Genomic DNA, 14016 nt, shown 5'->3' on the forward strand with positions numbered 1-14016 from the left:
CATAAGGATTTCATAATCCTTATGAGGTGTCTCAGTCTCTCGAGTCGCCACTTCATTTTTTTGAAGTTCTATTTTCTCCATGTGAAGTTCTTTCAACTTTTGCCACCTAAGGTCCATTTTCTCTTCCCATTTTTCGGCATTTACAGCTTTCATTTTGCCCTTCCTTTTTGCAGCTTTCTGTCCCATTGGACGAAGACGAACTTCACAGTCATCTACGTCAACGCTCGTATCCGGATTGGATGAGGTTGTATGTCCCTCCGACTCAGAGGTTCGAGCCTTCTTATTAGAATGACGATGTTGTGGAGCATATTTTTCACACTCTCTAAGAATTCTCCATACATGTTCATATTTGAAAGGCTTACTGTTATGATTTGTCTTTCAAATTTCATGAGCTTTGACAAGTACATCCTCATCGCTCCATCCGTTCGGACGATTATTGTATAAATTATTGTATACACTAGAAAACTCATTCACTAAAGGATGAAATAAATAGAAATGTGATTTTACCTTCTTTCAGTCTCTCTCCTTAGATCCGGTAGCGCGATGTTTGTTGTAGTAGTTTGTAATTCGTTTCCAGAATGCATGATCTTTCTGGTCATTACCGATAATTTGGTCGGTGCTAATAGTGACCCATGACCTTGCAAGGAGCTTGTCTTCATCAACTGACCAAGGTGCTCATTTTCCATCCATTTCATGTTCTTTATCGAAAACAATGTTGTCGAGTCCTAGTTGTGTTGAAAAAGTAGGAAATTGAGAACCTGGAATCGAGGATGGTGTTGCGGGTTCTTTGTATGCATTTGTATTCCTTGATTCATTCGAAGGTATGACCGGTGGTTGTTGTGGAGAAAATGAATAAGTAGGGGCTAACATTGCAAATTGACTACACATGGCTTGCCAATATTCAGGTGGACACGCATAAAATGGAGCTTGAGGGCGAACATTGCTCGGAAAAGTAGGCAAACTTTTAGAACTTTGAAAATTAAGTGGATATTGTGAAATATTTTGAATATTGTGAGGGTATTGTGATGGAGCAATAAATTGGCTATTAGGACGACTCTGATAATTTTCTGATGTATTTTTTTCGGCATCAGAAATCACAGAGTTTTCGAAAGACCCAAAAAAATTTGCATCCATTTCCGATAAATTGATGGAGTGATTCTAGTGATTTTGTGTGTTACAGAATTGTATGACAATGTTCTGTGTATTTATAGGAAAATTTTATCGACAGATCAATTTTATATATTTTTTAACTATACATGCAGATAATAAAAACAAAGAAACAAAATGTAGCACATGTGTCTGCATAACGTATATATATAATATTAAATAATATAAAATATATTATCTCAAAAAAAAAAGTCACGGACACAATAATTGACACAAAAAAAGACAAAAACAAAAAAAAAAAGAAAGAAACGGTGGGAAAGTGTATGTGCAATATATAATATATAATAACATATATTTAACGTTAATAATAATAATTAAAATTTCGTTTACATAATATACCAATAGATACTACGACATGTGAAAATTAAAGAAATATTAAAAACAACCAAAACATACATAATATATGCTTGTTTTACGGATCGATATCGTGGTGTGCCCAGATATGCTCAACCAAGTCCGCTCGAAGTTGATCATGCACTTGGCTATCACGTAACTCGCTATTTCTTCGAAGGTATTCTTAAAATTCTTGGGTAGATCCTTGAAATATCTGTGCTGGTGGATTTCTTCATCGTCTAACCAATTGAGTGTTGCATCTCCTTCATCTTCAATAATCATATTGTGCAATATAATGCATGTATATATTATATCTCTCAAGTTATTCTTGTAACAAAATCGTCCCGAACCTCTGATCATTGCCCAACGAGATTGGAGCACTCCAAATGCTCGTTCACCATCTTTTCTTGCAGATTCCTGTCTTTCTTTGAACATCTTTCTTTTGGGATCCTCAAGACATGGAAAACTCTTAACAAAAGTTGTCCATTCGGGATAAATCCCATCGGTTAGATAGTATCCTTTTGTATATTGTGACCCATTCACCATGAAATTTACATGTGGTGCATTTCCCTGTAAGACAGTATTGAACAAAGGTGATTCGTTAAGCATATTGATATCATTACGCGAACCTGCGATTCCAAAAAATGCATGTCATATTCACAAGTCCGCCGATGCAACTGCTTCAAGCACAATTGTTGGAATGCCATGATCGCCTCGAGTAAACTGGTCTTTCCATGCCACTGGACAATTTCTCCATTCCCAATGCATACAATCAAGACTACCCAACATTCCAGGGAAACCATGTCTTTATTCGTGCATTTCAAGCAAACGTTGGATATCACTATTGTTGGGTCTTCTCAAATATGTGTCCCCAAATACTTCAATCACATATCGACAGAAGTTGAACAAACATTCTATGGCAGTTGTTTCGGCAACCCGTAGATACTCATCATAATGATCGGCAGGGGCTCCATAGGCCAATTGACGGATAGCTGTGGTACATTTTTGAAGTGGCGACAAACCTTTTATTCCCGTTGCATCTCTCCTCAATTGAAAATATTCTGAATGATTTTGCAAAGCATTGACTATGCGAAGAAATAATTCTCTTCGCATACGGAATCGGCGTCGAAATATATCATCGGGATATACTGGCTCATCAGAGAAGTAATCATGGAAGAGGCGATCGTGTCCGCTTTCACGTTCTCGGTTGAAATACCTTCTCCTTTGTGTTCCACTGGAAGAACTTTCATGTAGCTGAAGCATCATTTCTTCATGCTCGAGTAGCATCAATGTCATTTGATCTAATTCATCTTTCTCATTTACTTGTAATTCATTTTTCCAGAAACTATGCAAAATAGATCTCCTAGAGAAATTTGGATTTTGAGACATTCTAAATAAATATAAATAAAAAAAAGAATTATAAGATAAGTGAGAATTAGAAGACTTCATGTGTATTTATAGGAAATACTTCAACGGCTAATTTAATTAAAATATTATAAAAAATTAACAAAAATTCAACAATAAAAACAAAAAAACAACGGTCTAAAAATTTTTAAAAAAAAAAGACAAGACAAACAAACAAATAAATAAATATATGTATATGTATATACATATTAACGGTAATAATATATATTATTAAATAATTAATAAAAAAAGTAAAATGCAAAGGGCGCTCTGAACAGTCAGAGCGCCCTTTGTCTGACGCTTTTTCAATTGCTCCATGTGGGATAGTGGGAGCTCGAAAGAGCTCCAACTGTGGATGTCCTAAGCTTTAAAACGTTTTTTTTATATAAACCTTTTTTTACGAATTAAATATATTTTAAAAATTGTTTTAAGTATGATATGTATTTGGACAACTATTTTATCAAAACTTTTTTAAGGTTTTTTTTTTGTTGTATTGAGTAAAACATTTTTTTTAATTACAAAGAGGAGAGGAGGACTCGAACTCGAATTTCTGTCAATTGGCGAACATCTGAGGGCTACAAGCCCAATAACAAGTTTTTAAAGTTGAAAGAGTGTTTGAATAACTATTTTAAAAAATCTATAGTTAAAAATAATTAAGAAAGTTTTTGGATAGTTATTCTATAAAAGCCTTTATTTATGATTTTACTGATCGATCGGTGAATTTCGGGGCAATGAAGAATCGTTTAGCAGACATTTGGTGCCCGGTCAAGGGAGTTCTTATCCGAGACATTGAGAGCCAATGCTATTTATTTCAGTTTTTCCATGAATTCGATATTGATCGCATATTGGAAGGAGGGCCTTGGTCTTTTGACAACCATCTCCTCATCCTTCACAAGCTGAAACAAGGAGAAGTGCCGACACAGCTTCCACTCAATCTCATTCCATTTTGTGTCAATATCTATGATCTACCAGTGTGATATTTCTCTGAAGTTATTGGCAAGCAACTCAGAAACTTCATTGGCAACTACTTGAGTTATGATAGCACAAATAACTCGGGGCTTTGGAGATCATATATGCGGATACGGGTGGCAATTGATGTGCGCAAGCCTTTGATGCGGTGCAAGAAAATATGCAAATCAGGAGGTGACTCCTTTATGGTACATTTCAAATATGAGAGAATTACCACTTTTTTGTTTTGTTTGTGGTACTCTAGGCCATATAGAAAGATTTTGTGAAAAACTCTTTTCATCAAATGACAAAAACATGAAAATGGAATGGGGTGCTTGGTTACGGGCACTAGACAAGCGTTCCACACAACAAAAATCTTCCAAATGGCTACGCGAACCATCAGAGTTGGTGGAGAATAGTTCCGATGCAGATGGAAGACCGCCTACTGGCCATTTCAGTAAGCCGATGGGGGGAAGATCGAAATCTGGATTCGATCCCACAAATCACGGACAGACAAATACAAACATGGAAAATTCCCTGATACTCAGCGATGCAGTGCAGGATATGCGGGATAGAAATAAATTTCAAAATTCAAACTTTGACATGACCGCTAAACACGAGGATGAGATTGGGCAGCTTTTGAGTGAAGATCGGAAACGGCATCGAGCCAACCATTACATTGAGGCCCAACCCAAAATTATGACAGCTGGCCCAATGACCCATCTTACCAGAAATACAGAAAGGGGCACTACTGCTTCAGCGGAGGGATTATGTGATCATCAGGTTCTTACTCCAAAGTCCAATGAGTATTTTTTAACGGCAGGGCCTGGTTACCAAGCCTGCCGACAAACATGATCGTTCTAAGCTGGAACTACCGAGGCCTTGGCCACACTCGGGCAGTTCAGAACCTTCGTGAGTTGATAAAAACTCACAGGCCGAATTTGATTTTTCTTACAGAAACTTTAGTTCATTTGAATAAAATCCAGGAGATCAGAATTTCTCTTGGCTTCAATGGTGTCTTCTCTGTTGATCGTGAGGGCCGTAGTGTAGGGTTGGCAGTGTTTTGGTGCAATGATAAAGTGTGCACAATTCTGAACTACTCTCAGAACCATGTTGGCATTAAACTCTCTGAACCTGGATGTGAGAATTGGAGACTCGCATACTATTATGGTTTTCCAAAAACCACTTGACGTCGCCAATCTTGGGACCTCATTCGTAACTTAGTATCCCTATCCATACTTCCTTGGTACATTATTGGTGATTTCAACGACATATTGAGTCAATCTGAGAAGCGAGGTCAAGTTTGTCGCCCAGAATGGATGATACGGGGCTTCAGGGAAGCCATTACTAAATGTGATTTAAATGATATTCCCTTGAAAAGACACCCCTTCACATGGGAACGCCAACAAGGACAAATAAATTCGGTGGAAGAGCAGCTTGACCATGCTATGGTGTCATCTAGGTGGAAAGCAAGATTTGAACAAGCATCCTTAATAAATCTGATTGCATCTCATTCAGACCACTCTCCCATTCTGTTAAACACCAAACCACGCGAGGCACATAAATCAAATTGGAATTTTCGGTTCAAGAACATCTAGCTTAAGGAGAGAGAGATATCTGGGGTTGTTCAAAGTTACTGGTCCTCTTATGGAAATGGGAATGTAATTGACAAGTTGCATGGATTATCTACTAGTCTCTCAACATGGAGCCGTCAATTAAATGAAGATCATAAAGATAAAATTGCAACCACCAAAAAGCAAATTGATCAACTCCGTGATAAGACCGACCCAATCTCTGTCTCACATATGCAGGAGAAAAAAATCCATTCTATCAAACCTCTTGGCACAAAATGAGGCATTCTAGAAGCAAAGGGCCAAAAAATTTTGGTTAAAGGAAGGAGATTTGAATACCAAGTTCTTTCACTCCACAAGCACTAGGCGTAAGGAAAGAAATCGCATTCAACAGCTAACAGATGATGCTGGAATCACATATGATACACCCCCATGATATGTGCAGAATTGCTTTTGAATATTTTGATCAGTTATTTCAAGCAGGTGAGGCTCACTATGAACCAGTGGTAGCCAACATTGAACCCAAAATAACACCTGAGGATAATTCTGCACTGATGCTCCCTTTTACTGATGATGAATTCCGAATGGCATTATTCCAAATGCATCCGGATAAATCTCCAGGACCCGATGGCTATAACCCGACTTTTTTCCAACGCTTTTGGCCCCTTATTGGTGAAAATGTGATTAGGCATTGCTCCACATGGTTAAGGCAAGGCTCTTCCCATATTCTCTAAATGACACAATCATCACTCTGATACCAAAATGTAACAATCCAAAGACGATGAAGGACTTGCGACCCATATCCTTATGCAATGTCCTATATCGTATTACGGCAAAGGTTTTAGCAAATCGGCTTAAGAAGGTATTATCTCCCTTGGTATCAGATTCTCAAGCAGCTTTGTGCCCGATCGTTGAATTACTGATAATGTTATAGTAGCTTTTGAGATCATCCAATACATGAAACGAAAGAGTCGGGGGAAAAATGGTGATGTTGCGCTAAAAATCGATATAAGCAAAGCTTATGATCGAATTGATTGGGGTTTTTTTTGGAGCAAATGCTTATGCGACTAGGATTTGATCGACGTTGGGTCAAATTAATGATGTTGTGCATCTCCGCTGTTAAATACTTAGTTAAGGTGAATGGAAGTTTGGTTGGACCGATAACTCCAGGTCGTGGATTGCGTCAAGGGTGTTCTCTTTCACCCTACATATTCATTATCTGTGCACAAGGGCTCTCAAATCTCATTGACAGGGCTGTCTCTCGTGGAGATTTACATGGTGTCAAAATTTGCCGTGGTGCCCCACTTATATCGCATCTTTTCTTTGCGGATGATAGTTTCTTCTTCTTTCGTGCATCCACGAGTGAAGGTCAAATGATGAAACATATTCTTCACATATATGAGCAAGCGAGTGGACAAGCTATAAATTTTCAAAAATCTGGAATCTTTTATAGCCGAAACATTGATCAAGCACTAAAAGATGAATTGTCTAGTATTTTTGGTCTCTCACCCACTAGACACTGGGAAATATTTGGGTCTCCCTTCATTAATTGATAGTAGGAAGAAGATTATATTTGGATACCTCCATGAGAGACTTTGGGCGCAATTCAAAAACTGGAGGGAAAGTTCTTTATCTGCAGCAGGGCGTGATATATTGCTTAGAGCGGTGGTGCATGCCATTCCCTTCATATTGCATGACTTGTTTTTTTGTTGTCATGTTTTGTGCTCGATAAACTCCAAAGATGATAAACTCTTTTTGGTGGGGATCAAAATCAAATGGGATCATAGGAATCCATTGGCTGTCTTGGGATCGACTTTGTGTGCGCAAAGAATCTGGTGGGCTAGGCTATAGGAATTTGGAAGGCTATAACCTTGCCATACTTGCGAAGCAAGACTGGAAATTTATTTCATCCCTTGATGCTTTATCCTCACGGCTCCTCAAAGCTAAATACTTTCGGAATACAAATTTTTTGAATGCAAACTTAGGCTCAAATCCTAGTTTCATCTGGCGAAGCATCTGGAGCTCTCAATCTATATTGGCACGTGGAATACGATGGAAAATTGGAAATGGACAAACCATCAGCATTGGTAGAGACCCATGGCTGCGTGACTCAGACAACTTTTATGTACAAACTGTCCTTGATGATGAGCAACAGATAATGATGGTTAATAATCTAATTGACTCGGCTTTGCGGCAATGGAAATTCACCTTGTTACTCAACATGTTCCAACCACGAGATATCAAAGAAATCACCAGAATACCACTGTCTCTAACCAATTTGGAGGATACACGTGTGTTGTGTTGGGTCGATCAATCTGAGGATGTAATTATTGATTTTATGCTTCAGTAATTTCAATTAAATTAAGAGTGCAATCTTGTTTTTTTAGTGGAGTAGAATAAGATTAATAAATTATCTTGATTAATCATGAGTTGATGAGATCAAATTAATTTATTGGAGTTTAATTTAATTGGGTCCGATCAGGACCCTTTGGTGGCTCGAATATAAACTCGAATAAATTATATGAGTTATAATTTATGGAATTCGTAGGAATAAATTAATATAATTACAGTATCTTTATCTATGAAAAGTTTGAATTAAAACTTTACTGATACGATAAGATATGATACGATTTGATAATATTTTAATTTATGGAAAGGAGATAATTCCATATTTTTTGAAATTGTCTTTTCTTTTAGACTACTTTATATAACGTAGTTTGATAGAAAGTTGTGATCATGCACAAATAATCCTACGTTCGAGTTTGAGAGAATATCGGAGAAGGCTTGAAGGTTTGGAGCTTTGAGTTGCAGATCTGTAGCAGACAAGACAACATTAAAGCACGCTTTAAGGGTAATTTCAATTCCTTTATGTGTTTAATTAATTAATTCGTGTTCAATACGTAAAACAATCATGATCATGTTTTATGAGATTATTAGAATCACATAAAATTAATTCTTGTGATCCAATTTTCTCAGTCTTGGCTAACATGTTGCACTTAAGTACAAATGGACATTATACAGTAAAGTTCGGATACAAGCTTCTCATGGAAAATATTACAGGTTCTATAAACTCATATGATGTACCGGGTGACTGAACTCGATTGTGGAGACTTCATGTACCACCAAAAGTAAAGTTCTTTCTATGGCGTGTTGCGAGAGATTGCATTCCGTGTCGTCAAAACTATGCCGTCAAAACATTGATGTACCATCTTGTTGTGTTCTTTGTGGATCCATGAGTGAAAATAATTGGCATCTCTTTGTTGATTGTACATATGCGCAGATCTGTTGGAGGGAAGCAAATTTGCAAAATCTTGTGAACATTTGTGCAAATACCTCAGAATCGTTTACGCAGTGGTTGTTTCGATGCTTGGAACGATGCTCCCCTCAAGAGGCAAACCCTCTAGCTATGATATTATGGAGTATATGGAAATTTCGAAATGAAAAAATCTGGAATGGCGTGGAGAATTCAGCAAATGTCAATATATTCTTAGCAGCCGATTTGCTCCATCAATGGAGTATGGTCAGACATGATCCAGCTGCGCAAGAACAATCGACAAATGTCAATGCAGGAAATCTTAAATGGGAACGACCACCATCCGGAGTTATGAAATGCAACGTGGACGGAGCAATTTTCAAGGAGATGCTGATGATTGCGGGTGTAGCAATTATTAGAGATTCTAATGGCGAATTTATGATGTGTCGGCTTAGCAAATACCAAGGGCTGATCGATATTCTGGAATGTGAGGCAAGGGCATTGCTTGAAGCTCTACTTTGGGCAGTATCAATGGAGCTACACTATGTCATTTTTTAAACAGACTCAAAATCCATAGTCGATGTCGTTCTTTCAAATAATTTGGATCATAGTGAGTTTGGAACACTTATTACTGACTGCCGAAAGCTTCTCTCAAAAGAATTAAACTACAGAGTTCGGTTCGTTAAACGACAAGCGAATGTGGTCGCTCATACACTAGCTAGGGCGGCCAATTCTTATGCTAGTCCTTCTATTTTCTATAACGCTCCTTCTTTTATTTATAACCTTTTGATTCAGGATTGTAATGACTCTACTTGAGTTCATTGAAGTTTTGACTTGTTTGTCAAAAAAAAAATCATTTTAAACACTATTCTTGGATAATATTTTTTAAAAAATATTTTTCAAAAACGTTTTACAAAAATATTATCCAAACACATATTTTAAAGTTTTTTATTTATAAAATAATAAAATTATTTTTAAAGTACTTACTAAATATTCATAAAAACTTCATAATCACGAGAAATTATTAGGATCCGAATTTGTTTTAAAATAATTTAACGTCTTAAGAGTTATACAATCAGTTCAAACGTATTTTAAATTTATATCAGAAAGTTAAGACACACATCAGTATAAATATATTCTTTTGAGATTGGTATCTTCAGGCTTATCATAGTAACTTACAAATCACGTAGACAATCGGTGTGGTGGTGGGTTGCTAAAAACTTAGCAATAGTGGTGATGCTTGAGTAAAGGAAAGAAGACTAGCAAGCGTGGACACTAGGTTGAATAAATTGTACTATAAAAATGCTATATAGCAAAGTCGATCGAAAAATGTTGAGAAAGACGCCTGATCACTTGATCTAGTACTAATTCGAACATCTCATGAGACAAGAGTATAATATTTTGGGCCTCGAACACCCGTATACGTTGTTATGGTTTGAAAGTAATCGTATCATGCAATTATTTCACGTCACCTATTTATAAAACTTGAGGTCATTTTCTGAAATGTTTCTCCATCACTATATTTATCGGCCATCGTGAGTGGAGATTATTAATTCTTGCCTTGAACCTCTTTTTTTTTATATAAACTGAGAGATATATTTAGACAAGTCGGGAGAATATATAGATTTTGCGATGTAATAAATCAATATATTTATAGATAGCATATAAACCATGGATAAAACTTCAACGAGTTAACCAAATTTTTCCGGAAAATATTTATGCTATCTATGCAAAATATTACGAAAAATATTCAATTTTGTCATCTAAGTTGTTGTTGTGTGTGTGTTTTTTTTTTTTTGTCTAATTTATCAAAGTTGTGTTTTATTCTTATAACTCTGGATTTGTTGGTTTTGTTAGTTCTATTTCGCCAAAATATTAACTTGACACTAGACATATCATCAATTTTCGATGTCATGTCAACATCTCATTTGCACATCATCATTTTCTGATATCTCGTTAGCGCTCTGACAAACAAAATGGGACTAAAAAGAAAAGTTACAAAACTAAAACACAACCTTAACAAACTAAAGAACTAAGGTTGTGTTTGGTCGCATCGGTTCCTATGGTGATAATAGCTTCGTCATATTGAAAGATGGCATATTTAAAAAAAAAAAAAAATTGACTTGAACTAATAACAACTAATTAACCAAAATTACATATACACAACAAAATTAGCAATCCATACGTAGGTAGTGTTTGGACATTATATATAATCCAACCACTACCATAGTATATAATCACTATAAATTAGAATTTATCATATAACAATGGTTAAATGCTAGCATTACTATGACGAGCCAGTTCTTATTAAACCCACTCTCTTCCTACCTCTAAGTAATCTTCTAACAAGTTTTCAATAAACCAGATGAAAAAATATATAGTAATGTACTGAAATATCTTACAATCTTCTCCAACTCATGAAAAATTTCGGAAAAAATGACAAGAAATTCAAGAACAAAGAATGGAAACGAAAGCTATCTGCACACAAATTTACCAGAAAACAAAGGCTGATGGATTTACGGCCTAAAGCCGCAAGTATCCTTCCTTTTCAGATCTTTCTACCCCAGTTCTCCTGATATAGGATTTCTTATTTAGCGAATGGCTTCTTTTCAAGACCTGCTTTCTACGCCACTCGGATATACGGCTATAGAGAGCTGGGAAAATGAAGCACAAGAGAACAATCACTAGCATTGTCAAACAAAGAAACATCACGTTGCGAAAGCCGTCCTTCAGAGCTGGATCTCGTTGCACGGTCCAAGGAACTCCTCCCACGTTCATCCCGAAGACTGAAAAAGAAAAAAGAAACTAATTATTGGGTTGCGGAAAAGAGACAAAGGAGAGTTAGGTGATGAACTGACCTCCAGTGATTATTGATAATGGAAGAAATATGATGGAAAGGAAAGAAAGATAGTATAGTTTTCTGTTTATTTGCTCAGATTGCCAGCTGTCGAGGCCAGCTTGAATTGCTGTGACTCGGTTAGCAATGAACCCAACATTCTCCTTCAGCCTCCTTATCCGTCCAATCAACTCCTCCAAGGCGTTTACATCTTCATGGGCGAACCAGTCTTTCGATGAACATTTCTCCTTAACTCTAGGGAATACTTGCTCCCCGTGTGCGATCACCTGTAGTTTGGTAAAACATGGATAAGATCACAATGAAAGTAGAATATGAAGCAGAATTTGGCTCTTTAATAACTTCATTTGACCACTTATGAAAATGTTGAGAACCTGTAACAGTCGTTGCAAGTCGAGATGCAATTTTGGAAATTTTCTGTCATCTAACATTTGTTTCTTCAAAGCAAAACCACCTGAAACCAGATCAAAAGGTTATGTATTATAAAGGCGATGTTACTCAAAAATTCGAAAGGAAAATCAAATTTTCATCTTATTTCTTGTGAAAGTCAAAGTATTGATACAGTTACACGAGAGTGGTGTATGTATGTGTGTGAGGTGTATGTAGGCCGAAAAAAGCGACATTGTAAACTCTATGCAGCACTATTACTCGAATTCCAAATGCAGTCACGAGAACTAGTTCCATCTACATACTCCAGCGGCACAAGATTTACAAAATATGACATACTTTACTGATTCAAAAAACAGATCAAGATTAGCATCTTCATGAGATCAGTACACATATTGCATTAGGAAAAAAATGTACCTCTGTCCAGCTCGAACTCGATCGAGTTCAGCTCAATCTCAAGCTTGGAAACAACATCTTGAAGTTGATCCACATGAGTATCGATTATATGAACAACAAGATTTGAAACCTTTCTAGGAACAGGATTATCAGCTTCCTCAGAATGATTCATCGTCAAAAGGAAATCAAGAACATGCTCTTGAATCACCATCCCACCGCCGCTATCCTTTCGCTCTGAATTCCCATAACCAGGACTCTCCACGACCGGAATCTCCGACAGTAAGGATTCATACACTGGTGAGAATCCCAGTCTCGGAACACGGCCCAAAGACACCGTAATAATCGAATGCTCGGTAACTCTTGCAGCAATTCTAAACGTAAATTTGCTTGAAGCAGGACCAGGCGAATTAACTCGGAATACTAGAGCACCATCAACGTACCCACAAAAAGGTCCATTGCTAACGAGTGAGAGGATGTCTTGAAGCTTCAAGGGCGGGCAAAGAACGTCAATAAGATATTGTGCTGATTGTGAAAGCTTCTGGTTTCCTTTTGGAAGCTCCACATGGTACCAACAGAATTCTTTGCCTCTACCCTCCATAAGATCCCATTCCTTGTTATAATAATTCCCGTCACCACCGAATATATAAGCCTTTTGTCTAACGGCACCGGGGTAACGGGAGAGGTGAAAATGATTCTCTTTAACATTTCTGCCCGCTAGTGGTTCTCTATCTGGATCCTCCCCCTCTCCATTAACAAGGTTGTGCTCCATTAATTTTCCAAAATTGTCACTAATTGACAAATACAGGAACGCTAGCAAAGAATTCCAATAATGTACTCTTCTTATTCAACCTCAGCACCCCATTTCAAAGTTCAATCAATATGCATCTAACAAGCAAGAAAATTTACCAACTTCTAGATAAAATGTCGGAACAATAGCTTTAGATCATCAAATAAACAACAGCAAATCTCCAAAATATACCAAGATAAAGTCCAACAATCACATCTGAAAATAAATAATTCAGAAACTCAAGCCCAAACTTTCATAATCACTTTCAACAGGAAAAGAAACAACCACCATCCAGATGCCTTGCAACCTCAGCAACAATCAAAGTCATCGATCATTACAGCTCACCAGACAAAATTAAAGAAGCCAGATTCTTCAGCATCCATCAACGCAATTCAATGAAGAAAATCAAAGGATTTACCTTTGTAGTTGCCACCACGACTTGAAAATTTAAAAGTCAAAACTCTTGAATGAGGAGAACCCAATTGAGAACAATCGAAACCCACCAGAAAAAAACCGATCCTAAACAATAAAAAGTCAATCTTGAAAGAGTCTCTTCCCAATCAACAGATGAGTTGGACCACGAAGATATGAAACCCAGTTGTAGTTCTTTATTTGCTGGGTAGGGGACAAATAGTGCAATCCACACGCGACTGAGACAGAATCGACAATATTTTAGGTGGTGTAAGAGATTTAGACTTTGGTAAAAATTGCTCAACGCACTGTTTCGTCGAAGTTTCTTGGTGATCCCACCTTTCACGTGGGTATTTATAACGGTAAGAAAACCGGTTAATTTTATAAGATGGATTACTCTGTTTTATGTCAATTTTATAAAACAGTCGCTAATCCGATTTATAAAAAAGTGAGTTATTTTTAACGGATCAACTTTACTCATATTAATATTAATATGATAAAAAGT

General features: G+C 36.8%; 1 protein-coding gene across 1 annotated transcript; it reads right to left on the bottom strand.

The window, feature by feature from the left end:
- Positions 1 to 11026: 11026 nt before the first annotated feature.
- LOC140863935 (uncharacterized) lies at positions 11027 to 13790 on the bottom strand. The gene is made up of 4 exons (XM_073267736.1): positions 12335 to 13790; positions 11905 to 11984; positions 11535 to 11799; positions 11027 to 11462 (listed from the first exon to the last, which is right to left on the bottom strand). The coding sequence occupies exons 1-4, from the start codon at positions 13080 to 13082 to the stop codon at positions 11200 to 11202; spliced, it is 1356 nt and encodes a 451-aa protein (XP_073123837.1). The 5' UTR covers positions 13083 to 13790; the 3' UTR covers positions 11027 to 11199.
- Positions 13791 to 14016: the final 226 nt, after the last annotated feature.

This window comes from Henckelia pumila, chromosome 4 (genome assembly GCF_033568475.1).
Source record: "Henckelia pumila isolate YLH828 chromosome 4, ASM3356847v2, whole genome shotgun sequence".
Taxonomy (NCBI): domain Eukaryota; kingdom Viridiplantae; phylum Streptophyta; class Magnoliopsida; order Lamiales; family Gesneriaceae; genus Henckelia; species Henckelia pumila.

Excerpts from the sequence above, each read along its gene's own strand:
- LOC140863935 (XM_073267736.1), bottom strand. The coding sequence starts at position 13,082 with ATGGAGCACAACCTTGTTAATGGAGAGGGGGAGGATCCAGATAGAGAA. Across the intron at positions 11,985-12,334 it reads CGAGTTCGAGCTGGACAGAG|GTGGTTTTGCTTTGAAGAAA; the intron begins GTACATTTTTTT and ends ATCTGGTTTCAG. Across the intron at positions 11,463-11,534 it reads ATTATCAATAATCACTGGAG|TCTTCGGGATGAACGTGGGA; the intron begins GTCAGTTCATCA and ends TTTCTTTTTCAG.